Source organism: Gymnoscopelus microlampas (genome assembly GCF_963454915.1).
Source record: "Gymnoscopelus microlampas genome assembly, chromosome: 8".
NCBI lineage: Eukaryota > Metazoa > Chordata > Actinopteri > Myctophiformes > Myctophidae > Gymnoscopelus > Gymnoscopelus microlampas.
The window spans coordinates 19,008,082-19,032,689 of NC_139945.1; the positions used below are offsets into that span (position 1 = coordinate 19,008,082).

Here is a 24,608-nt window from a genome sequence, read left to right on the forward strand (position 1 = left end):
GTACTTGAATAAAAGTACAAAAGTGTTGACATCAAAATATACTTAAAGTACCGAAAGTAAAAGTACCCATTATGCAGAATGTCCTATGCATTTCACAGGTTTCAAATGTATAAAATATATAAAATAGTAGATCTACAAGCTTGCGTTGTGAGCTTGTAGAGCTGCTATTTTCAAATGACCGAAATGTAGCCTATGTAACCAAGTGGTTATGGTTTTGTAATAATAATCTAAATCTACAAAGTAACTAGTAACTAAAGTTTAAAAATAATTGTAGTGGAACGGTGTCAAAATTATATAAGGGCCTGGTGTCAGCCAGAACTAACTCCACAGAGTATATTAAAACAAAATGGGAAAAAGAGTTAGAGATCAATATTTCTACAGATGAATGGGAAAATATGTGTAAAACACAATATACGACCACTAACTCAAGAATGTGGAGGGAGTTCTGCTGGAAGAATTTAACCCGTTTTTTCATAACACCTAAAATTAAATCAAAACAACTGAAAACAGATCAACCATGCTGGAGACAGTGTGGCCACATGGAAGCGGGTCACGCTCACATATTCTGGAAATGTCCCAAAATTAAAAAATATTGGCGAGATATTCACGCCACCATAGAGACTGTTCTTGGTTTTGAGATACCTCAGACCTGTACCTTGATGTTGTTGGGAAATATTCCTGAAGATTTCTTGACACAGGACAAATATCTAATCAAAATCTTTCTAGCAGCAAGCAAGAAAGCGATCACGCGTCGCTGGTATCAACAGGATCCCCCAACCAAAGACAACTGGATGGACATAATAAGGGAAATATATTCTATGGAAAAACTAACATTCACACTTAGACTACAAGAGGACAAATCACACAAATACTGGGAAAAATGGTCTTTACTTTTTCAGCCCATGGACATTGTATAACCAATATGTAACAGAAATAACTAACAATTGTAGAATGCAGCCTTTTTCTTGTGTGTATTTTTTTCTTTTTTCTTTTTAGTGATATTTTATTTCTTGTGTTTTAGTACTGTTTTTCTGTTTGTTTTTTTTATTTCAAGTATGTGTATCTGTCTTTTGAAAATGTTTTGTTCCAATAAAAATTGAGTTAAAAAAAAAAAAAAATAATTGTAGTGGAGTAAAAGTACAATATTTGCCTCTGAGATGTAGTGGAGTAGAAATAAAAGTACTGAAAATGGGAAATACTCAGTACAGTACTTTAATAAATGTACTTTGTTACTTTGTGACCCGAGGTTAGTACTTTGGTACTTATATTTTGATGCCAATACTTTTGTACTATTACTCACTTACGACATTTTGATTACCGGACTTTTACTTATTATAACAGAGTATTTCCGCATTGCAGTATTAATACTTTTACTTAAGTACAAAATGTGAGTACTTTTTCCACCACACTGACTGATTTTTGCTACGCGACACCTTCGTATGAAGAAGTATAAACCCGGGCATAAGCGGTTAAATAGAAAATGTGTCGTCGTGTTATGGCCTATGGTCATGGCTCGGACAAAATAATATTCAGCCAATCACGAGGCACGTCTCGGTGAGTTGCCGGGCAGATTATGTAAATATATGCAATGCGGCCATCTCTGCAGCAGCTACCATTCTGAGAGGTAAGAACAACCTGGACGTTTTCACGAAACCTTCACAAAACCAACGATTTCGCCACTTAAATTCACCCAATAAATTATTAACAAACGATATAGTTCGATATGACTAAATATCGTGGGACCGTGTCGCGGTATCGCGCGGATTAAAGCGGTCGTTGTTGTTTAGTCCCACCCAAACAAAATGGAGCCTGTTCTTCCTTGTTGAGCAGGCTGGGCGGCTCAACTAGAACCGAGCGGGGGGACGGGCGGGTTATGAACAAAAAGATTCGGTCGCCCGCCGCTCATAAAACCCGCATTTTGTCAACTCTCCTAATTTGGTTGGAGCCGTGGGCCCGAGTGTGTCGCGTTTCAACGCGAAGCTCGACCCTACGGCGATAACACCGGCGTCGCGGTGCGGTGGATGCCTGGTGATGTTTTTAATGTGGTATGGTCCGTTTTTTTGGGACCGAGAACCTGTGGGGTCAAAAATAGGGGGGTTTGTGCTATATGGGGTTTATTAGTGATTATAGCGGGGTGACATTGGAGCCCTGGGACGCTGCAGAGACGTTTCATAGTGCGTGTTGTAGAGAATCTCTACAACACGCACTATGAAACGTCTCTACATCTCTACTAGAAATTTACGGTTGCGCATACACCAGCCGCGGTTCTTTGCTACTACCCCCATTGACTGTGTTTTTGTTTGACCGTTCTTCTATATGAGAACTGGCTTGCGCGCGGTGTCGCTTTCATGTCGCTTGCCGAAAAAGATGTTAAAATATTTCATTGAGCTTGCACCCTGCATCATGCACTCTCCTCCAGGTGCACATATGTGTCACCTAAATCAAGTCGATAATGCCCTGCAGCTGCACGTCACACAGTGACAGGCAGCTGAACTAAACCCCAAGGCACACATGTAGTAATAATAATAATAATAATGTAATAAATAATAATAATGTCCTGCATCATGTACTCTACTCTAGTCTCCGGTGCACAATGTGTATCACTGAATCCAGTGCATTATCCCTGCATCATGTACTCTCCAGGTCACAGGTGCATATATGTGTCACTAAATCCAGTCGATAATGCCCTGGAGATGCACGTCACACAGTGACAGGCAGCTGAACCCCAAGGTGCACATCATGTATCACTGGAGCCAGTCGATAATGTCCTGCATTATGTACTCTAGTCTCCCCGGTGCACAATGTATCACTGAATCCAGTCAATGCATTATCCCTGCATCATGTACTCTCCAGGTGCACATACATACTGTATATAACACTGAGTCCAGAGTTAATAATGATCTGCATCATGCAGCCTTTTCACAGGTGCACATGCATCACTGCATCCACTTGATGAAGTCCTGCATCGTGTTCTTTCGCTAATGCACTGTATCATCATGTACTCTCAGGCACACATATATATATCACTGAATCCAGTTCATATGAATGCCCCCTTACACCATGTCAACTGAATGTACCAAAGGATGCATGTCATTGGAACATGCATATTATATATTGGGCACATCCTGAAAACATGAATGTATGGACATAGCATTTAGTATACATTACATTGAAAAGACAAATCCAACATCTTATATTACTGTTACTGTGTAGTGATAATAATCCATATTCCCAGGGAGCTTGCTTTGTGTTATTTTTTACTGTACAATGACTCAAAACCTCTTACAGTAACTGTTTTCATTGCTGCATCATATTCACTTAACACAACGTATGCCCATATTGTACTTCGGTTAGACGGGATGTATGTTAGGAGTAAATCTTGTTTTTTTTAGTGTATTTTGTATTGCTGACTGTGTGATTCAGTGTATTCAAACACCAAGACAATTTGCTCACTACATGAAACTGTAAGTCCAGTTCTAATGATGAAGATTTGTCCCTTTCAGGAGTGGCGTGACAGGTGACAAAGTGGCACGCCTGGTGCTGTGCTGCCATGGATACCAAGCAGGAATCTTCTCCTGTGTGGAGTCAGACACCTAACAGTGAATCCGGCAACACCACACAGGTAGGTGTGTGTGTGTGTGTGTGTGTGTGTGTGTGTGTGTGTGTGTGTGTGTGTGTGTGTGTGTGTGTGTGTGTGTGTGTGTGTGTGTGTGTGTGGCGGGGGGCAGGCGTGGGTTATGTCCCCTATCTTATACAACAGTCTGATGAACTGGCTTGGGTGGGTGGGTATGGGTGTGTGTTATTTCCCCTATCTGATACAACAGTCTGATGAACTGGCTTTCGTTGAATGGCCACATTTATAGTCATGAATGTGTGCAGTATATTTAATATGCAGTCACCACAAGAATTATTGTCACACTCGGGAGTATTATGTTTAAAACAAACATTGTTTTATTAATTAACTAGAAAATGTGCTCCTCGGAGCACAGGTCTCCGCCAGTACTGTTCCTGATTAATCCTGTCTTACCTATTTATATTACATATTGTCACGTGTCACTTGACCAATGTTAGCTTGGCTGATGGAAGCTCACTTCAAAAAATATAAATGATTTTTTGAAGTGACACACCTATTTATAGGATTTTATTTCGTCATGCGTCTCGCTAGCCAATCAAAAGCATTGGTGACTGACAACATATTGTCACGTGTCACGTGAAGCTTGACCAATGTTAGCTTGGCTGAGACGGACGGACACACGGAAGGACAAGAACGAAAACATACTCTCCACCTCTGGCGGAGACAATAATGTTTATTAACATGTTTTTACACTCCCAGGACATGTTATACTTCCAGGGTGTCTGGATTTCATGTATTGCCTTAAAATGTCATCATTAACCTTGAAAAGTCTTAAATACAGGTAAAGACAGTGTTTAAATCTTAGATTCCCTTTCAAGCAGATTAAAAAGGACATACTTTATTTGTGTGCCGGCAGAATTTAGCCCTAGGACAGAAATAAGTTGGATTTCAAAGGTGTCTGACTAAACCCATTAATAGAAAACCTTTAACCCATTAAAACCGGGAAAGAATCTGTGTCATTTAGGTTTTGCGTTGGCTATTAAAAAATAGCAGATTCAAGCTCACAGCGTGTCACTTTGTGCTGTGCTACGAGCTTGTACATCTGCTATTTTTGAACTTTTCAGAAAAATCTTGAAAGTTTGAGAACTACTGATTTAGAAGGCATTTGTAGAATCAGCCCCAGGTCTTAAAATGGGAGTGTTGTACATATTATGCATTACAGGTCCACTTTGAGGGAGGCACTGTGGCCCAGATCGTGTACAGTGGAGATCAGCAGGACCGAGGGGGACAACAGCAGGTGGTTTACACTGCAGACGGGAACTCCTACACCTCGGTGGAGTCAGCTGAACACACGCTGGTCTACATCCACCCAGCAGATGGCACACAGGTGAGATGCATGTGTAGGGTGACCAGACTTTCCTGGTTTATCCAGGACTTGACACTAAATTGAGAAAAACATGTTGCCATAAAAAGTGTACACGGATCAACTTAAATTTCCTGCTTGTTACGCTACAGTATCTCATTCCCTCTGTAGTTTGCTTCTGTTCTTGACTTCCTTTATGCAAGCCCTTTATAGTATTATGGTAAGGACTTCTGTGCCTTCGAGCAAGGGCGAGAGTGGTAGAGGGAGGGAACAGACACCACAGTCTGTCAGAGCTAATGGCAGAGGACATTGCGCCGCGAGGGAATCAATGGAACCCCTACTACAATGTAAGCTATATCTTGTGTGATAAAATTACACAGATTCGATTTGGGCGCCCCAGACTCACAGAGTGAGAGCACCTACAATATAAATAAGGCTATATAGTCCTTCCTACAGCTGACCGAATCAACTTCAGGAACTTCACCCCCGCTGTACCAACCTTTCCTGTCTCTCAGTTAATTAACAGCTGACAAGGTTCGGTTACCAGTTAACATTTTTTTAAATGGCCATCCCTAGCCGAAACCGGGTCCAGATTTGGAGATGACAATATAACATCATTGATGGGCCAGAATGAAAGTATAAAATCTTGGTGCATGCTCCTTTTTGAGTGGTGCCAACCACTCCTATATCTGACTTTGTCCGTGTGTCCGTCCGTATGTATGTCTGTCTGTCCAATAAACAAACATTGATGACAACATCAATACGGGGCTCATCAAAGGCACCACTCTCTTCACACAGGGTGTGATTTTTGAGTGGTGCCAACCACTCCTATATCTGACTTTGTCCGTGTGTCCGTCCGTATTTATGTATGTCCAATAAACAAACATTGATGACAACATCAATACGGGGCTCATCAAAGGCACCACTCTCTTCACACAGGGTGTGATTTTTATAGTGGCATGTGAGCACTAAAACGTAGAAGTTACGGTTGAGGTCCTCTCTCCATATGTGGGCATGGCTAACGTGTCATGTCACAAAGAGGCGATGTTGTTATTGGACCTGTCTTGTTTTAATCCTGACCAGATATGAAGGGTATTCACCCCCTCAAACAAACCAGGACCGCGTCCAGTAACATGTCTCCCATGTGGATCTCTGACATCATATGGATGATGTTGTCAGTCTTGCCCAAATACTGTATGGATGGATAGACAGACATCGGAGGGATGTTCTTCTGCATTGATTTTCTTTGCTTTGCACGATTCGATTTGTTGCAAGGCATTGTGCTGTATGCAAAACTATCTCCTACAGACTCAGAGCCACACAGTCTTCTTCTGTTAATTGTTCCATACTCAGAATGTTACTGTAAAGAAAAAAAAGGTTTGATGATTTAGAAATCCAAAATGTAACTTTAAAAAAACTACAACCATTAGAAAGAAATGGCCAGCTCCAAGACCACAGCCACTAAGTGGCGCAAACATATCAAATATGAGTCAAGGCTGTTAAACATCAATCAATTGAGCGCTCCAGTGATGGAAGATTGAGGTCACAGCATGCGTGGCGTGTTTAAACAAACTGCAGACTTGATCACAACAAAAAGGTTGCCCCACAACACTGCCGCTGTTGTGTTTCAGACCAATCAGATCCCTATCGAGTTCCATTATGAAATAAAAGTTAAATATTTCAAAAAAGTATAAAACATGTGGGGGAAAAAAAAATGTGTGTAGGTACTAAGTTAGCGGTCTAAATAACAGACTTTATTAGACTTTTAAAATAAAGCCTCATGATTTTCCATCCAGTTTCGTTCAGAAACCATTTCGTACCTTCAGCTACAAACTACACTCTTCTAATGAACGGGTATTGATTTCACTGTACATTAGGGCTTCCATTAATTGCTACCCTCACCCGATATGCCTCCCCTTCCTGTTAACGCACGCCTTTGCGCGGGGGTCAGACCTGGTGGTCTGTGACTGCCGGGCCCATGGGGATGGTGCCATCATGTGCTGCTGTTGTACTTGGGATAGGAGAAAGCTCTTGTCGTGAGAACTGAATCTGCTGAACTGCAGGAATATGTTGATACGGAGAAGTGTAGACCATTACGTTTTGCTGCTGACCATCCGCTGTAATGATTGCTGCTGGCAGTGGATTTGTGAAGCTGTCATCTGGGAGCTCCTCTCCGAGGCTTTCTCCCATGGACACACCACCAGGCATTCCCTTCCCCGCCCTCATGGCCTCTCTGAACTTCTGCAGGTGGAGTTTGAGCGGATCCACGTACATGTCAAAGCCCAGCGTGGACATGGCATACAGGATGTCCTCTCCACTTATGGTCTTTCGCTTCTCTTGGAGACAGCGGTCGCTCGCCTCTGATGTGATGAAACTGATGAATTCGCTCACGCACTCCTGCACACAGTCCTTGGCATCTTTTGATGTCTTTATAGTCTCTGGTATGGCATTCTTCATGATGCGGGATATATTGGCAATGGGAAGAAAAATATCCTGCTCCCTGAGGGTCTCTTTGACGCCACCATTTACATGATCATTAAGTCTCTCCTCACCATCATCCTCCTGAGACTGGAGGGCGTAGTGAGCAGGGGCCATGTATTGACCACTAATGCCCAAGTAGGAAGCATCGGTTGTGGAGGTGTGCCTATGGTCCATCTGCAATGAAGCCTGATTGGTTACCTTCGTGATACAGCTTTTTGATTGGACAAATCACCAACAAATGAAAATGGCTGGTTACCTCTTTATAAAGCTTTTTGATTGGACAAATCACCAACGAATGAAATGGCTGCTCTAAATACGTGTGGTCTGCTTTTATGCAGAGAGCTACCTAATATAGCCCAATATGGAGGTCCATTTCAGGCTTAACCAAATATGGAGGTGCCCAAATATGGAGTTCCATGATGTCAGACTCTGCGCTACGCCCACACAGCATAATTATATTATGATAAAGTTTAATGTTAGTATAACTAGACCATACCCGGTGAAGTGCGCAGGCGAAAGTAGTTGCAAACGTGGGGTCATTGCACGTCCTGTCCCCCCCCCGTGCGTCCAGTTGCGGCCCCCGTCGTGGTCATCCTCCACCCCCTCCCCCCGCGTCCCTTCGCGGACCCGCCGGGTCCTGTCGCAGTCACACACACACACACACACACACACACACACACACACACACACACACACACACACACACACACACACACACACACACACACACACACACACACACACACACACACACACACACACACACACACACACACACACACACACACACACACACACAGAACGTTTCGTTTTCTTTTGGGTGTTGCATGGCGTGGTAGTGGGCTTAGAGTGAGGCCTTGTGAGCTTGTAGATGGGCTATTTTCCATGAGGCAATGTATGTGGTTGAAGGTTGTGTGGTCGCCGCGTCGTGGAGGCACAGAACACACAGAAACACCCGCGCATATACAGATCTACATTAACAGCTGGAGCCGTCCCCAACACACACACACACACGCGCGCGACCCGTCGCGAGCACACACACACAGTCATGCGGCCAGAGCCGCCCCCCCACACACACACACGTAACTTGGGCGAAGCCCGTTCTACACACACACACACACACACACGCGCGACCCGTTGCGAGCGCGCACACACATGGTACATCCTCATGCGGCCAGAGCCGTAGCCGCACACACACACACACACACACACACACACACGTAACTTGGGGGAAGCACGTTCTGTGAGTGCAACAGTGTAACGCTGTGGGGCTGTATATGTGATGCATGCGCAGTTTGAGCAGCCAGCGTAAGCATGGCGACATTCTTTGACATAAAAATGCGAATAAACAGCTGAAATGTAGTGATATCGAAAAACGGGCTTCGCAGTCACATGCACATGGTAATGGTCAATGGCTGTGCGCAATTTGAGATCAATAGCTCCAGGCACTGAGGAGAACCGGGCAGAACATTTTTTTACGTGAAAATGCGAATAAACAGCTGAAATTTAGTGATATCGAAAAAGGGGCTTCGCAGTCACATGCACATGGTAATGGTGAATGGCTGTGCGCAATTTGAGATCAATAGCTCCAGGCACTGAGGAGAAAAATGTTTGGGCTCAGAGGTTTGGCCTCACAGGTTTGGCCTCAGAGTTTTGGTCTCAGAGGTTTGTGGAATTATAGGAAGATAACACTGATCCAGCATTTAAAATGTTTTAGCAGAAAATGAACTATTATCATACCATGGCCATGTGCACGGCATGTGGTCACTGCAACATGTGCCAAAGCCAATTCCTCATACTTGCAAGCACTGCTTACGATTCCCACATTCTTTTCATGTTGGTTACGAGCGTTGTTGCGAGTATCCTTGTCATTACAATAGGAACAAAAGTCTTAATGTGCATTTGACCCTTCCTAGATCTGCCTTTCATGTTTGTTTTGAATTTGTTTGTTGCTTGCAGACTGTATTCGCTGACCAGCCCCAAGTCGCTTACATCCAACAGGATGGAACGACACAACAGGTATGTTTTCTTCTGTGGCAAGATGTTTTTGCAGTATTGTGCGACAACAACCTGAATTGATTTCAAAGATAAAACAGCATAAGCTGTTCATGCCTTTTGCTGTTACTAATATAATGCTTCATCAGCTCTACATATCTCTATAATCTTATGTCCAGGTCACCGTTCTGCTGCCCAGTGGACAGAATATGAATGCTGCCAACCTGCATGTTCTCAGTAACGTAGCAGAGAGCCCACAAGCCATCCTGGAGCCAGTGTCTCAGGTGGAGAATGTTTATGATGTGCATGGATTAAAGTCCTTAGTCTGACACAATTTATTTTATTGTGTGTCGTGCAAAAGTAGCTAAAATAGCTGACCTACAAGCTCAAAATGTGTATGTAGTGATGCTATGTGTGCTTGTAGATCAGCTATTCTCTCCATTTCTGAAAGTGGTTAAGTGGTAACCAATGAAAAGTATCAACAAGCTTGTGACTAAATAATAACTACATTGAAATCATTGGAACACAGGTTATTTGTTCTATTTCCTGAAAAGTAACTGTTTTGAACATACAAGGTTTCCACCCGACAGAAATGATAAACAACACAGTTGCCATCGTCTATCTCTAGAAAGTTCATATACTGCCTAATGTACGGTCTAAAAAATGCTGAACGATAACTCTGTAAACGTCAACTTGTCAAATGCACACAGGAGCAGCTGTCTGCGTCCAACTCTCTTGCATCCATGGCCGGTATAGGGGACCCCTCCACCAGTCCCCTGGGAGCCACAGACTCCACTGAGGACTCTGAGGAGGAGGAAGAGGAGGATGACTCTGAGCTGGATGACTGGGAACCCAGCCGACCGCAGTCCTTCACCCCTCACCAACTGTGTGAGTGCCGCCACCCGAGTATATTCTGAACATGAGTTATGATTTGAAGTGAATTTTAAATTGCCAGTGCATAAAAAATATATGTCATGGATCAGTCACGCTTAATTGTAGCCCTAGAATGACTGTGATATTATTTACATTTCATGTATTACATATACCCAGCTATAACACACCCATGCCCTCCCGCGGACGGGAGTCATCACGGCGGCTTTCTAATGTAAAATGTGTAGTCACCCAATAAGGAATTGCTGTGACTTGGAGTCAGCTCTTGTCATATAGTTTCGTATTTATTTGAAAGTTCTGGCAGAAAACGTGTATTTAGTCAAATATCTCCACTTTTCCACAAGCTTCACACGGACCACCCTCCCTGGGAGGGCATGGATGTGTTCTATGGCTACGTATGTGTAATACATGAATTGTGTGTAATTTCACAGTTATTCTAGGGATAGCTGGTAGTGAGCATAGAAAAGAAACCAGCACCATGCATTTTTTATACCCTCAAATTATTACTCCTGAACTAAAGTGATTGCATGTCTGTCTGCCTGTCTGTCTGTCTGTCTGTCTGTCTGTCTGTCTGCCTGCCTGCCTCTGTCTGTGCCTCTGCCTCTGCCTCTGCCTCTGTCACTTTCTAGGGTGTGAGGAGTGTAACAACGCCAACCCCTCTGCATGTCTGGAGCACAGTCCACTACACCCCATCCCCAACCGTCCGGTGATGTCCAAAGCCAGGGCCAGTCTACCCCTGGTCCTCTACATCGACCGCTTCCTGGGTGGGGTGTTCTCCAAGAGACGCATTCCCAAACGCACACAGTTTGGCCCTGTTGAGGGACCGCTGGTCACCCAGAGTGAACTGAAGAGCCACTACATTCACCTCAAAGTAAGACTCTCCTTAAAGGGAAACGTCACATTTTCAACATTATCTCCGTGTACATACATGGAACAATATTTTTGTCTAGAGTTTAGAGAACACATTTCTAAACACAAATATCTACCACACTTTGTCACTTGATTTCAGTTTAGAGAGTTTAAGTACAAGATGGAACACAGCGTTTAAGTCATTTCGATTGTTTCCAATTATTCAGTTAATATATGCCTTTGATTTAGATTCCTTTAGTGTTCAACACAAGTTATCTGAACCCAGACATCTTGACATTTTTCCTTTCTGCTGCAAGTAGCACAAATAAAACAATTCTACTTGATACATTACTAATCCAGTTATTCAATTACCAAAATGTAATGTGATAAACTTTCTTTTAATCGATTATTCAATAAATAATGTCACCCCTATTGAAATGCTTAACATTGCTAGCAAATAATAGGACACCATGTCCTATTATTTCCATGTACTATCATCATGTCATAATAGGTGAACGTTCGGTGAACATAGGCGAACATTTGGCGGAAATAGCAGCTCTACAAGCTCACAACGTGTCGCGTTGCAACACGTTGTGAGCTTGTAGATCGGCTATATTCGGTAACGTTTGGTATAGAGATTAATCAAGGGACCAGGTATAGACCCCTGGGGGACACCCAGTGTTGTGTTCTACTTTTTTTTTGAAGGTATACTATGATTATTCCCTGCCTCCCACAAAATGTAAAAAATTTGCACGCGCGCTTTGCGCGCGTGTGTGGCCCACAAAAATATTGAATGTGAAAATTTTCCGCGCGCTTCGCGCGCGTGTGTGGCCCACAAAAATATTTTATGTGAACATTGAGAGTAGCTCCAATCGGAACCTCACCCTCCGCTGTATAGCTCCGAAATGAGGTTCCATATCGTTCTCTGCCGTTCGGCTGAAAAATGTCCGCACATTTGCCACTTTACATGTTTCTTACCCCTTTCTGCACATCGTATCCAAAAAGTAAAGGTATTCTGAAATGATCACAGATGTTTGAAATTTTAACTCACCATAAAATCTAACAAACGAGTTGAAAAAAGCACTTTATTCGCCTCTCTCCTCCGCCGGTTACATGTTTTTAAGACATTGCGCAAGAGTTGCGCCCATAGAGATAACATTACTGATTGCCCTACTGGTCAAATGTTGAATTGCATCTTCTAATGCATAATATTATTGAACCGGCTCAGGAGAGAAGCGATTTAAACACTTTTTTCAACTCGTTTGTTAGATTTTATGGTGAGTTAAAATTTCAAACATCTGTGATCATTTCAGAATACCTTTACTTTTTGGATACGATGTGCAGAAAGGGGTAAGAAACATGTAAAGTGGCAAATGTGCGGACATTTTTCAGCCGACAGGCAGAGAACGATATAGGACCTCATCTCGGAGCTACATAGCGGAGGGAGAGGTACTATATGGGGCTACAGATGAGAGCAGAGAGAGCGATTCTGTCCGGGACAGTGGCCGTGTCTCTGCCTCTGGTGCAGCAGACGGAGGCTGTTCTGGAGACGCATCAGACGCGCCTGATTAAAGTACTTCATTAGTATTCGCGTCGTTGTTAATGTGTGAATTCCGTCGCAGCCATTACTTATCACCTCAAGAACAATAGCTTCACACTTGATAAGCCATCAACTCAGAGTTAGCCCACATTCTTGCTGCCCCCCCTGCCTTGGGCAGTTAGCGTATCACAGCGTATCACAGCGTATCACAGCGTATCAGATGCGCTGTTTTGAACAGTATTTGAAGGTATACGATGGCGACGAAAAATAATCTCAAGGTGTACGCCGTACACAGCATCTGACGGTAGAACACACCACTGGGGACACCAATCAACTGAAGAAAATTATATGGGGTTTAAGTGGTTAATCTGCTTGATGACTCCTCCTTTTAGCTGTGGACACTGGATGGAAACAAGGATGGAGAGAAGTCTGATGACATGTGGTTGGACCTGTCAGATGAGGACAGCTGTAACTGGATGATGTTTGTGAGGCCCGCCCAGAACCACCTAGAGCAGAACCTGGTTGCTTACCAGTACGGATCAGAAATCTTCTACACCACCATTAAGAACATCCAGCCAAAACAGGAGCTCAAGGTAGGAGCCATTTTGGCTCATTCACCTCTATGTCTCATTGACACCTGGCATTAATATATCCAGAAAATTAGCCACCCGTCCAGAACATAGTTTGCATTTACACCTTATCAATGAAGTATATAGGGTTTAACCCATTTGAACCGGGAAAGCTTTTGTGTCATTTTAGATTTTTGTGCGGGCTATTAAAAAAATAGCAGATAAACATGCTCACAGCTTGTATATCTGCTATTTTGAACATTTTTGAAAAATCTTGAAAGTGTGTGAACTACTGATTTAGAAGGCATTTGTAGAATCTTCCTCGGGTCTTAATGGGTTAAATGCCCCTGATCTGCATTAGGAAAGCAACTGTTAATCAAACTATTCGATTAATGATCGATCTCTGTTTTGAATATGTCATTATAGGTGAGCATTTTCAAAAACCTTCAGAAATAGTGAAGAGTTTCGATCTACAATCGCACAAGGTGTCGCATTGTAGAACTGAAATTTCCATACATTTTCTCAACACTGTTGTGCGACAAAGTATAAAATACGGCTAAAGTGTTTAAGGTGATTCGTTGAAACAAAATATAAAATAAATCGATTATTTGATTATTCAAAAAAGTAATCGATAGAATAATCGCAAAGAAACTAATCGATAGCTGCAGCCCTAATCTGCATTGCGACTGCATTGTGATAGGATCTCATGTATGGGGAGGAGGCAAATCTGTCTATATTGTTAACAGAGCCGAATTCATAACCACTGACCTCAACCCACTGTCATTGATAACTTACAGTATCTTTCATCCACAGGTGTGGTATGCAGCATCTTATGCTGAGTTCGTCAATCAGAAAATTCACAATGTCACCGAGGAGGAGAGAAAAGGTGAGAAGCATTCCTTGGATCAGATGATCTTTACCGACGTCACCAACAGCTTTACCCCTCAAAAATATCAAAAGTAGCTGACCTACAAGCTAACGTGTCACGATGCAACCTTGTAGATTGGCTGTTATTGCTACTTTGGCACAACACTGGTATGATGAAGTAGGGCAAAAAAACTAAATCAAAACCAAAAGTTAATTTACTTAGGGGGGGCACGGTGGCGCAGTTGGTAGCGCTGTCGCCTCACAGCTACAAGGTCCTGGGTTTGATTCCCGCCGGGGCCGTTGTGGGCGCTGGGGGCGTGTCTTCTCCTCCACGTCCTCCTTCAGCGCCCATACCCTAGGTGGGGTTGGCGAAAGGGCCTACTCTGTGTGGAGTTTGCATGTTCTCCCCGTGTCTCTCAGGGTATTTAATACCCTCACAAAAACATGTAGTAATCCTGGGCGCTACAACGCCTCCCCCATGACAGCCGGGGCGCCTGATGGTGGGGAAAGGAACTGGTTAGAATAACGTGTTCCTTCCACGCGCTACGTCCTACCAGGGAAACTCCCCCCTGTCAGGTGACAAGAAGGTCAGTTGGCCTCCCTAGGCTGGGGAGGGGAGTGTAGCGCCAAGGATCACTTAGAAAATTGGCACCGGGTGAAAAATAAGGGTTACTGGTATGATGAAGTAGGGATACAAATTTAGATAAAAAAAAAAAAAAAAAAGTTAATTTACTGCCTCTTATGTTCTCCTTCAGTCTTGCGAGAACAGGAGAAGAACTGGCCGTGTTACGAGTGCAACCGGCGCTTTGTGAGCTCTGAGCAGCTTCAGCAGCACCTCAACATGCACGACGATAAGCTCGCCTCCGTCACCAGGTAATGTTTAAGCTGCACTTCACACACCAATACTGCTATTGGATAGCAAGATACAGAAGCACAAAAGTCTGTGCAGAACTGGGCCCGCAGCGTGGCGGTCCAGAGGCACCCTAGGCTGCAATGCCAGCCTGACAGCGTGTCGGGGGGGTTCGAATCCCGTTCCCGACGACCTTTTGCTGCGTGTCACTCCCCATCTCTCTCCCCATTTCCTGTCAGTCTACTGTCCTATCTATAAAGGCAGAAAAGCCCCTAAAAAAAACTTTAAAAAAAGAAAGGCTGTGCAGAAGAAAGAACACATGAAAATACTCTTCCTGAAGAGACGGTGTGGGCTTGCTTTGTTGGTTGGTATTTCAGTCATTTGAGTTCCTTACAGGCCAGCTTTGGCACTGCTGCTCTGCACCTCGTGGCTGGTAAAGTCGAGCCCTTCAGTAATAGATTTACCTGGAACGCATCTGTGTCACTTTAGATTTCTTTGGCTATTCAAAAATAGCAGATCTACAAGCTCATAGCGCTGCACCTGCCGCGCTATGAGCTTGTAGATCTGCTATTTTTGAAAAATTTTGATGATTATTATTATTTTTTTTTTTTCAAAAAACTGTTCGGATTTAGAAAACATTTTTAAGAATCGCCTCAGGTCTTAATGGGTTAAAGAGTATTTGAATTAGTCAATCTAGCACTAGAATACATGTTCAGAAGCATCTTCCATAAAACCCTAATGGTCTCATATATGCTTCATAAAAGCAAAGATTAAAGCTACAGTTTGCGTATGTAGTACGAACGATAATGTCAAAACATCATCATTTTTGTTGTGCTAATCGTTTAGGAAACAGAGCGCTAGTGTCAGGCCCCTTTCATGTTATTTCACAAATTGCATATCTTTGCCTAACAAAGAAATGTCAGTCGTGAGATTAATCCCTGTGTGAAACGGTGCTAGACTGGAATGGTGTGCACGGGACTGTTGAGTTTAGGGGAGTCGGTATCGAAAGAATGTAGCCTCGTGTCAAAATGATCTAATCTCCAATCCTCCTTTTTGTACAGATCCAGGGGCCGTGGCCGAGGGAGAGGCAGGAAGCGATTTGGCACCGGAAGGAGACCGGGCCGGCCACCCAAATTCATCCGCCTGGATCCTCCGGTGGACAGCGGCGGGGACAAGACATCGGTACTTTGACACGTTTTCATTTCACTTCATCACCAACATCACAAGAGATCAATAAGCAATAGTAGCAGGTTACAGCTACAGTGATGGCACATTGTTTCTGTGATCACTTCCCCCTCCCTCAGCTTCCTGTTTGTCTACACCAGGGGTATTCAACAGGGGGTCCGGGACCCCTAGGGGGTCCTCAGAGTTACTACAGGGGGTCCACCAAATCTTTGTGTGATATCTTTTTTTTTTTTTCCTTAACCACTTGAACCCTAGCATCCCTTTTCTGAGGAGAACTTTAGCCAAAAATAGCCGATCTACAAGCTTGTAGATCTGCTATTTTTGGCAGAGATATATAGGTGTATAGGGAAAAAAGGGCAGACCAAGTGATATATAGGTGTAGAGGGAAAAAAAGGGCAGAACAAGTAAACAAAAAAAGTTTAATCTGAAACACAATTTTATACAATATAGAGGGGGTCCCTGCTTCATCTCTCTCTCAGCTAGGGGGTCCTTGGCCTGAAAATGTCTATTGTTGCAATGTATTTGAGACACCATCACTCACCGTCGTCTCTAATTGGACGCTAAATCCTTTTCTCAGGAGATGTTGAGACTGACTGTCAAGCAGCCCCTCGAGGAGCGACTGGAAGGATCGCAGAACGGGCTGAAGGTGGTGGAGGTGGAGCCAAGCGAGGGGGAGGTGGTGTCGGAGGCGGAAGGCCAGCCGGCGGCCCCAGCGGAGGGGCCCGTCCCCGAGCCGGACGCCTCGCTCCCCACGGCGGACTTGCCTGTCCCGGTGAAGGAGGACCCGGCACAGAACTGCCAAGCAGACCCTCAGTGCCACCTCACGTCTCAGGACATGCGCCGTGCTAAGAGGATCCGGGTGAGACCAGAGAAGCCTTAAGCCACCTGATGATGAATAATAGTTTAATAAGAAGAAGAATATTTAAAGCTGTACAGAAAATTATAAAACAAATGTAATTACAGTATTCAGATGGCCTCTTTAAAGTGATCACATTTATAAATTGCATATTCTAGGCTTTTTCTTGCTATTGGTAGCAAAAGCCATTCAGTGTAATTGCGTTCTGTATGCATTCCTCCATATATGATGGGCATTCCTGTCAAATATGCAAATTTACTGCATGCACACAAAATGATGCATGAATGCACAGTTGAATGCAGAAGGGAAGTAGAATTGTGGGGGGAAAAACGCAGAATATTTTTGAAGAGGAAGATGAGCTCCAAAAGATGTTGGCTTTGGTTTATCGTCTGAATAAAACACTCAATCCACTCCCGGTTTAACCATCCTGGTTTGTTTGTGGGTGTAGCAATCAATAACACATGCTTCCATTTAAATGGAACTCTGGGATCTGTATTCTAAAAATGCACTTGATGTGAACATGGTGTCACCAAAACCGACAATCATCGGGATTAACGCTTTAATCCCTGACCTAAAAATGAAGTGACGAAAATGGTTCATTTAATGCACTCAGCAGAGCATTTGTTTTTTTTAATCAAATGACCTCACATGGTAGAACATGTGTGTATGCATGTGTCACATGCTCAAGATTCAGGGGGAAAGGGGCAATAGGATTTTTGTCAATATCATATAGCCATAATCTTTATGTAATCCCTTCATATAGGAAACATAGGTGAAAGTGCTTTATAAGTGGCTCTATCTCACTAGTGTTTTTAGATGGCTTGCTACTTGGTGTCAACATGGTCAAGACTTGATTTTGTCTCTCTTCCTTCAATGTGTGCTGCCCTGACAGATGGACGTACAGGTAGGTGGGACGCAGAGGAAGGCTCTGGTCATTTCACCTGCAGTGGATATAGGATATACTCTATCTAGCCCCTCCATCCCTCTACGTTGCATCCGGTCTGTTTGTTTTCCATGTAGTGCTGGGCAATATATAGCAGTAGGTCCTCCAATATGATGTTTTATACAACAATTCTGCATTGAGGTACAGAAAGTTATTTTCAATGTATCCAACGGCACTAATTTGCTAAAAAAAAACGTGTATCTTTCTACCTTTTATACAAAACGTAATCACAATCACCAATTTAATTCTAAGATAAGCATTTTATGTGTGACATTGACATACATCCTGTCATTAATGTAGCTCAGGTAGAAGGTGACGGCAGTGAGATACATCGGATATCAACATTTGTTCCATAAATATCTAAATGTTTAGCCTTATTGTTAGCCCTGTGGTGTGGGGGATGACTTTCCAACGCATGCCATGGCATCGAACGCTTCAATTGCCCATTTTGTCCTGCGGATTGTGGCCAGTGCAGATTTTCTGGTGTGTGTGTTTCACTTCTTTCCTATTGGTTGAAGCCTGGTCAAAGTTCATCACTGTTGAACTCCTCACATTGAACACGACACGTCAACATGCCGCAAAGTGGAGTCCAATTAGTTTGGATTCGGGCCAGATGTGACTGTTTAAATCAGTCCTCACCCACACCACAAGCACATATTGCACAGCACTAGTTCTATATCTGCCCAACCCCATCGTTGCCCTTGTTCTAATCGTCTCCTCTCTCCCCACCCGGGTCTCAGAACGCGGCGCTGCAGCACCTCTTCATCCGGAAGAGCTTCCGTCCCTTCAAGTGCCCCCACTGTGGCAAGGCGTTCCGCGACAAGGACAAGCTGGAGCAGCATGTGCGCGTGCATGGACGGGAGGCCTACGCCTTCTCCTGCCACATCTGCAGCAAGAGCTTCCTGAGTGACGGCGCCCTGGAGGACCACCTGGTGCTGCACACGGAGCACCGCTCCTACTCCTGCCTCCTGTGCATGGAGACCTTCGAGCGGCTGGAGCTCCTCAAGGAGCACGTGGGCGTGCACGCCGTGGACGGCTGCTTCACCTGCCCCTCCTGCAAGAAGACTTTCACCGACTTCATCCAGGTCATTGATGAAGATCACGTTTGTTTTAAATCATTCAGTTTCCATTTAACCAGGAAACACAATCACGAGTTTTAGACAAAGAAAATGTTAAAAAGTTTCATATATAAAGTGTCTTAAAATACTACATCTGCAAGCTCACAACACATTACGATGTGACACATTATGAACTTATTCACTTAAATGCTTTGTTGACCGGCATCCCCCAGGATTCTATCCTTGGCCCCCCTCCCTTTGCCCCTCTACACCAAATCCCATTGCCAAAAATAACCGACTTATAAGCTCACCTATAAACACATTGCGATGCGTTCATTGCGTTGTGAGCTTTTAGATCTGCTATTTCCGGGCAAATGTTCAATCTCCAGTATAGGGATGCTGCTTGCGTTCCAAGTGGATTAGACCTGACTTGACTACTGAAACCATTCAAGTGGGTTGTTTTTCTCTCCAGGTGAAGAAACACATACGCTGCTTCCATTCCGAGAAGATCTTCCAGTGTCCAGACTGCGACAAAGCTTTCTCTCGGCCCGACAAACTGCGTCTCCACATGCTACGACACTCAGACCGCAAGGACTTCCTCTGCTCCACGTGTGGGAAACAGTTCAAGGTAACGGAGGAATTATGGCACGTTCAGAAAACAGCTGATGGTGTTTAACAGAGCTTTTGCCGTTTAGACCAGTGGTCCTCAAACATTTGCATGTCAAGGACCCTCAAATTGATACATTATTAGGCCATGGACCCCCATTTGAAAATATGTTATGCCAGGGACCCCCATAAGAGAAGATTTTTCTTAGATTTAGTACAGAATTTTAAGTGTCTATATTGTAAGTGTGGAGATTTTTTTATCTTAGGTACTAGTGTAAATATGTAGATAACTTGTTTGGCCTTTTTGTTGTTCTCTTGTTTGATCTCCCTTCCCACTTGCCCCCCCCCCCCCCCCCCCTTCTTCCTCCCCCTCTTCTTTCTATGGAAATAACGTTGCGATGGGAACGATGTACGAAAGCGAATTTCACCCACTTTTTTTACCTTGTAAACCTGTGATAAACCTGATTCTGTGGAGAGAGTGGAACCTAGGATCTGAAAATACTTTAAAATACTCTGAGTAACTTATTATCCATCACATGATATTGATATAGTATATTGTTGTAATTAAATGGTTCTTCATTTTGTTAGGGACCCCCAGGAACCTGCATCAATGTAGACCCCTGATTTACACTATATAATAACAATAACAGTTATGGGAGACTGTGAAACTTGTGTTTTTTTATTTTATTTTCTTCTAGTAAATGCTGTGTTTGTGTACATAACACACTTAACTTTTTATAAGTGCTATATTATAAACATCATGCTTATGATGTTTGTCTTTCCTGGGACTCAGAGGAAAGACAAGCTGCGGGAACACATGCAGCGCATGCACAACCCCGACAGAGAGGCCAAGAAGGCGGACCGCGTCCACCGCTCCAAAACCCTGAAGCTGAAGGTTCCCACCACAGACTTTGAGAGCTTCATGTTCAAATGCCGAGTGTGCATGATGGGTTTCAGAAGGCGAGGAATGCTGGTCAGTATCACATGATCATGAATTGTATTTTTTGTTTTGTTTTCTCCCAATGATAGTCACTCAATACAAGACACTCATATAATCATGTATTAATAGAGTCCCAATTCTGGGCATGTCATAATTGCCGAAAATAGGTAACATTTGTGAAAAATGGCAGATCTGCGAGCTCACAATTCAGCAAAGAGATTTGGTGTAGAGGGAAAAAAAAGGAGCAGGTGCCTCACACTAGAGGCAGCAGAGCAGGTCCTTTTTAGGTTATCACTAGGTCCTTAACTTCAAGTATATTGCCTAGCTCTAATAAAATTAACCACAAGGCCACGCTGCCTCGTTTAAGTATTTTCTGTAAGTGTTCATGGAAATGCTGACCTAACAGTATTTCTCTCCAGGTGAACCATCTGTCAAAGCGTCACCCAGACATGCGTATAGATGATGTCCCTGAACTCACTCTGCCCATCATCAAACCCAACAGAGACTACTTCTGCCAGTACTGTGACAAGGTTGGTCTGCTAGCTACAACCTGTACATTCCTTGCTTTCTTGTTCTTTGTGCATGTATTTTGTCTGTTCTACCCAGCTTTCTTTGTTTCATTCTTTCTTCCTTCCCTTCCTCCATTCCTTCCCTCATTCCTGCCCCTTCTTTCCTTTCCTTTATTTTCCTTTCCTTTCTGGCAAGTACAGTATCTTGTCCATTCGACTCAGCCTTCCTTCCTACCTTCCAAATAGTTGCTGTCCGGCAGAAACCAGTTGACACCAAAGGGGGGTGGAGTTAGCTGGTTTTGCTTACTCCAGGCTCCACCCCCTTTTGACCTCCAATCTCATTGTGAGCTTGGAGGTCCATTCAGCTGTTCTTATCAATGATGAACAAAACCTCCTAACTTTTTGTGGGTTAGGGTTAAAATGAACATTTTGGAGTTAGCTGGTTTCTGCCGGACAGCAGAGATATGTATCTTCATTACCCCCCCCCCAGACCCCCCTGTATCATTAGACCAGTGGTTCTCAACCTGGGGGTCGCGACCCCCAGGGGGGTCGCCAAATAATTTGGGGGGGTCGCCAGATTTTTTTGGGTGAATGTAAAAAAACATATTTTTTTTTTTTTTTTTTTTTTTACAATTTTTTTTTTTTTTATGTTATTAATTCATGTTTTATCAGTTAATTTACTCAATTTATCCACTTTTTGAAAAAAAAAAACGAAATAAAGTAACCAAAAACCGGGAAAAACAAACCCAATCCGCCCAGAACCACCCAACTTTTTTGCGCGCGCGCGGGGGGTCGCGGGAAATAATATCATTATTTTGGGGGTCGCGGCCTGAAAAGGTTGAGAACCCCTGCATTAGACCATCAGGCTGTGTATTAGAGATGCGCGGATGGGTTTTTTTTGTCTCCCGAATCCGCGTTAACAAATTCATTATCCATCCATCATCCACCCGCGGTAATTATATCATCCTATTTATAGATCCGCACCAACCGCACCAAATAATTGTTATTTTCCTGACGTTAGTTTTCTTATAAACAATGTCACTCACCACTGTCGCGATGCAGTGACTGTATACAATCCACAACCATGGTAACAACAAGCACAGGTCTTCATTGAGTTACTTTAGCTTTCAACCACTTTGTTGCCATGTCGGCTTTTTATAAGCTTTTTATAAGCGACTTTTGGGCTTGTTTGACACATAGACTGTAAAGGTTTGGCACTTGTTTTGGGCTTGTTTTCATAGACCTGGCTGCTTATTTCTCTCGCAACCTACCTAGCAACACCGGCTGGCTGCAAAGCAACATGTAGTGAGCGGCTATTTTGTGCCTGGTGTAAAATGACGTAATATTAAAATACTACAAACGCAGTTAACGCACACACGGTGAAATGTAGTGCTTTTCAAAAGCTATTATAGGCCTATAGATTGATATCATTAATTTAATTCCCGCATTATTTCACCCGCGGTTTATCCAATATTAATTAATAATTATATTTGATTGACCCAAATCCACCCAAACTGCGGTTAACTGCGGCAACTGCGGTTAACTGCGGCAACCGCGGCTAAAACCGTGATCCGCGCATCTCTACTGTGTATCTTTTCAACCCCATTTCCTCTTGACATGAATGTATGCCATCAGGTGTACAAGAGTGCCAGTAAGAGGAAGGCCCACATACTGAAGAACCACCCAGGGGCAGAGTTGCCGCCCAGCATCCGTAAGCTTCGGCCAGCTGCTCCCGGGGAACCAGACCCCATGCTGAGCACGCACACCCAGCTCACAGGCACCATCGCCAGCGCGCCCGTCTGCTGCCCTCATTGTGCCAAGCAGTACAGCAGCAAGGTGAGCTCCACTCCACACCCAGGCACCATGACCGTAACCCATTAAGACCTGAGGCCCAAATGCCTTCTATAAAAAAACGGTTTTCTGGAAAACGTTGCAAATTCGGTGGTGGTCAAACTTTTGTCAAGGACCCCCAAAAAGATTTTTGACCGCGGACCCCCATCTCAAAATATTTTGTTCCAGGGACCCCCAGAAGCAAAGATTTGAGTTATAATGTTTGTTAAAAAATATATAAATATAAAAAAATGTGCACACATTTTCACGACTTTTCTAAAAAAGCAGATCTACGAGCTTGTATATCGGCTATATCTGATATTATAAAAAATCGCAGATGCTTTCCCAGTTTTAATGGGTTAATACCAATACCATTAATACGATTTGTTTCTTTCTTTGATACCACTACCATTAATAACACCGCGAATGAGAGGACTCTGGAGCAGCTTGGACTTTTAAGCATTTCTTATTTATGAAGGTGCTAGCCAGGTTGACTGACATTTCGATGTCAACTACATCTTCCTCAGAGTCATGAATGCCATGGGCTAGGGAGGCCTTCAAAGAACAGTGGCAGAGGCAGTGCTCTCAATTAGCCAATGGTAATTGTCTGACAATAATATGGTCTGCACTGTTCTGTATGTGGCTCGATAAAACATAACAGTCCTTGGAAGAATAAAAGAACACATTAACGTGTCAACATGGATCAATATTTGAGCAATAATGCATAAACAAGTTGCAAAAAGGTACATCAATATGACAGTCTGTGGATGAAATGTTCCATACAAAAATATATATTGCATTACAAAACAATGTTAACAAGATATGGGCCTAGGAATACAGGAAGCCTATGTGTAACAATCGGCCTTTACCTTGAAAGGATAATTCTTAACTAAAGGAAAATCAACGGGATCGGCAGGTTTTAAACTGAAATTAATTTAATAATAAAGCCACAAAATAAACAATGGACAAATTAAATGGCAAATAAATGATACACTCCGGCTTTTAAACAAGACTTCTGTCCCTAACTCTTTCCCTAATAAACAAAATAAACTAGAAAAAGTGCTCCTCGGAGCACAACTCTCCGCCAGAAGACTTGTGTTGGTTCGAAGGTCGCGAAGGTCGCTATCCCTCTTGTATATGTAAGTGTCCTATCCATCCTGTCTGGGTAAGTGTCCTCTTCCGTCCTGTCTGTGTAAGTGTCCTATCCCTCCTGTCCTATCCGTCCTGTCTATGTAAGTGTCATATCCCTCCTGTCTATATAAGTGTCCTATCTGTCCTATCTGTCCAATAAGACAGATAGGAACAATTGGACCGCGACTACCTGACTACTTCCGGTTCAAAGGTCTGGGAGTGAGCTAGTGGCCGGATTTTCGGTATTGGAATCTGGCTTATCACAGTGACACATGTATTTATAGGTCGCTATCCCTCTTGTATATGTAAGTGTCCTATCCAACCTGTCTGGGTAAGTGTCCTCTTCCGTTCTGTCTGTGTGAGTGTCCTATCCCTCCTGTCTGTATAAGTGTCCTATGTCATATCCCTCCTGTCTATATAAATGTCCTATCTGTCCTATCTGCCAATTATGTATCAGCCATGCAGCCATTTCATGGTTCCCGTCTTACCTCACTCTGACAGTGGCGGAGACACTGTCAGAGTGATGCCATGTATATATAGGCCCGGTGGCGTCACTAGCCAATCAGATCAC

General features: G+C 43.5%; 2 protein-coding genes across 3 annotated transcripts in view; one reads left to right on the forward strand and one right to left on the reverse strand.

The window, feature by feature from the left end:
* The first annotated feature begins 1,242 nt into the window (after window positions 1-1,242).
* The window catches only part of prdm10 (PR domain containing 10), a 32,354-nt gene continuing 8,988 nt past the window's right edge, over window positions 1,243-24,608 (forward strand). The window contains exons 1-17 of one of the 2 annotated variants that reach the window (XM_084063895.1): window positions 1,243-1,624; window positions 3,504-3,622; window positions 4,797-4,961; window positions 9,378-9,437; window positions 9,593-9,697; window positions 10,124-10,301; window positions 10,934-11,175; window positions 13,086-13,286; window positions 14,076-14,148; window positions 14,885-15,002; window positions 16,041-16,161; window positions 16,742-17,023; window positions 18,704-19,048; window positions 19,494-19,649; window positions 20,421-20,600; window positions 20,987-21,097; window positions 22,712-22,912. In XM_084063895.1, the coding sequence (XP_083920021.1) occupies window positions 3,551-3,622; window positions 4,797-4,961; window positions 9,378-9,437; window positions 9,593-9,697; window positions 10,124-10,301; window positions 10,934-11,175; window positions 13,086-13,286; window positions 14,076-14,148; window positions 14,885-15,002; window positions 16,041-16,161; window positions 16,742-17,023; window positions 18,704-19,048; window positions 19,494-19,649; window positions 20,421-20,600; window positions 20,987-21,097; window positions 22,712-22,912 (2,610 nt within the window). In that variant the 5' untranslated portion in view covers window positions 1,243-1,624; window positions 3,504-3,550. The remainder of the gene's footprint in view (window positions 1,625-3,503; window positions 3,623-4,796; window positions 4,962-9,377; window positions 9,438-9,592; window positions 9,698-10,123; window positions 10,302-10,933; window positions 11,176-13,085; window positions 13,287-14,075; window positions 14,149-14,884; window positions 15,003-16,040; window positions 16,162-16,741; window positions 17,024-18,703; window positions 19,049-19,493; window positions 19,650-20,420; window positions 20,601-20,986; window positions 21,098-22,711; window positions 22,913-24,608) is intronic. The other variant, XM_084063896.1, reaches the window with a different exon arrangement.
* LOC311050028 (nuclear transcription factor Y subunit beta-like) lies at window positions 6,885-7,592 on the reverse strand (the record flags this gene model as incomplete). Its single annotated transcript, XM_084063995.1, has 1 exon — window positions 6,885-7,592. One exon carries the CDS (start codon window positions 7,590-7,592, stop codon window positions 6,885-6,887), a length of 708 nt encoding a protein of 235 aa, XP_083920121.1.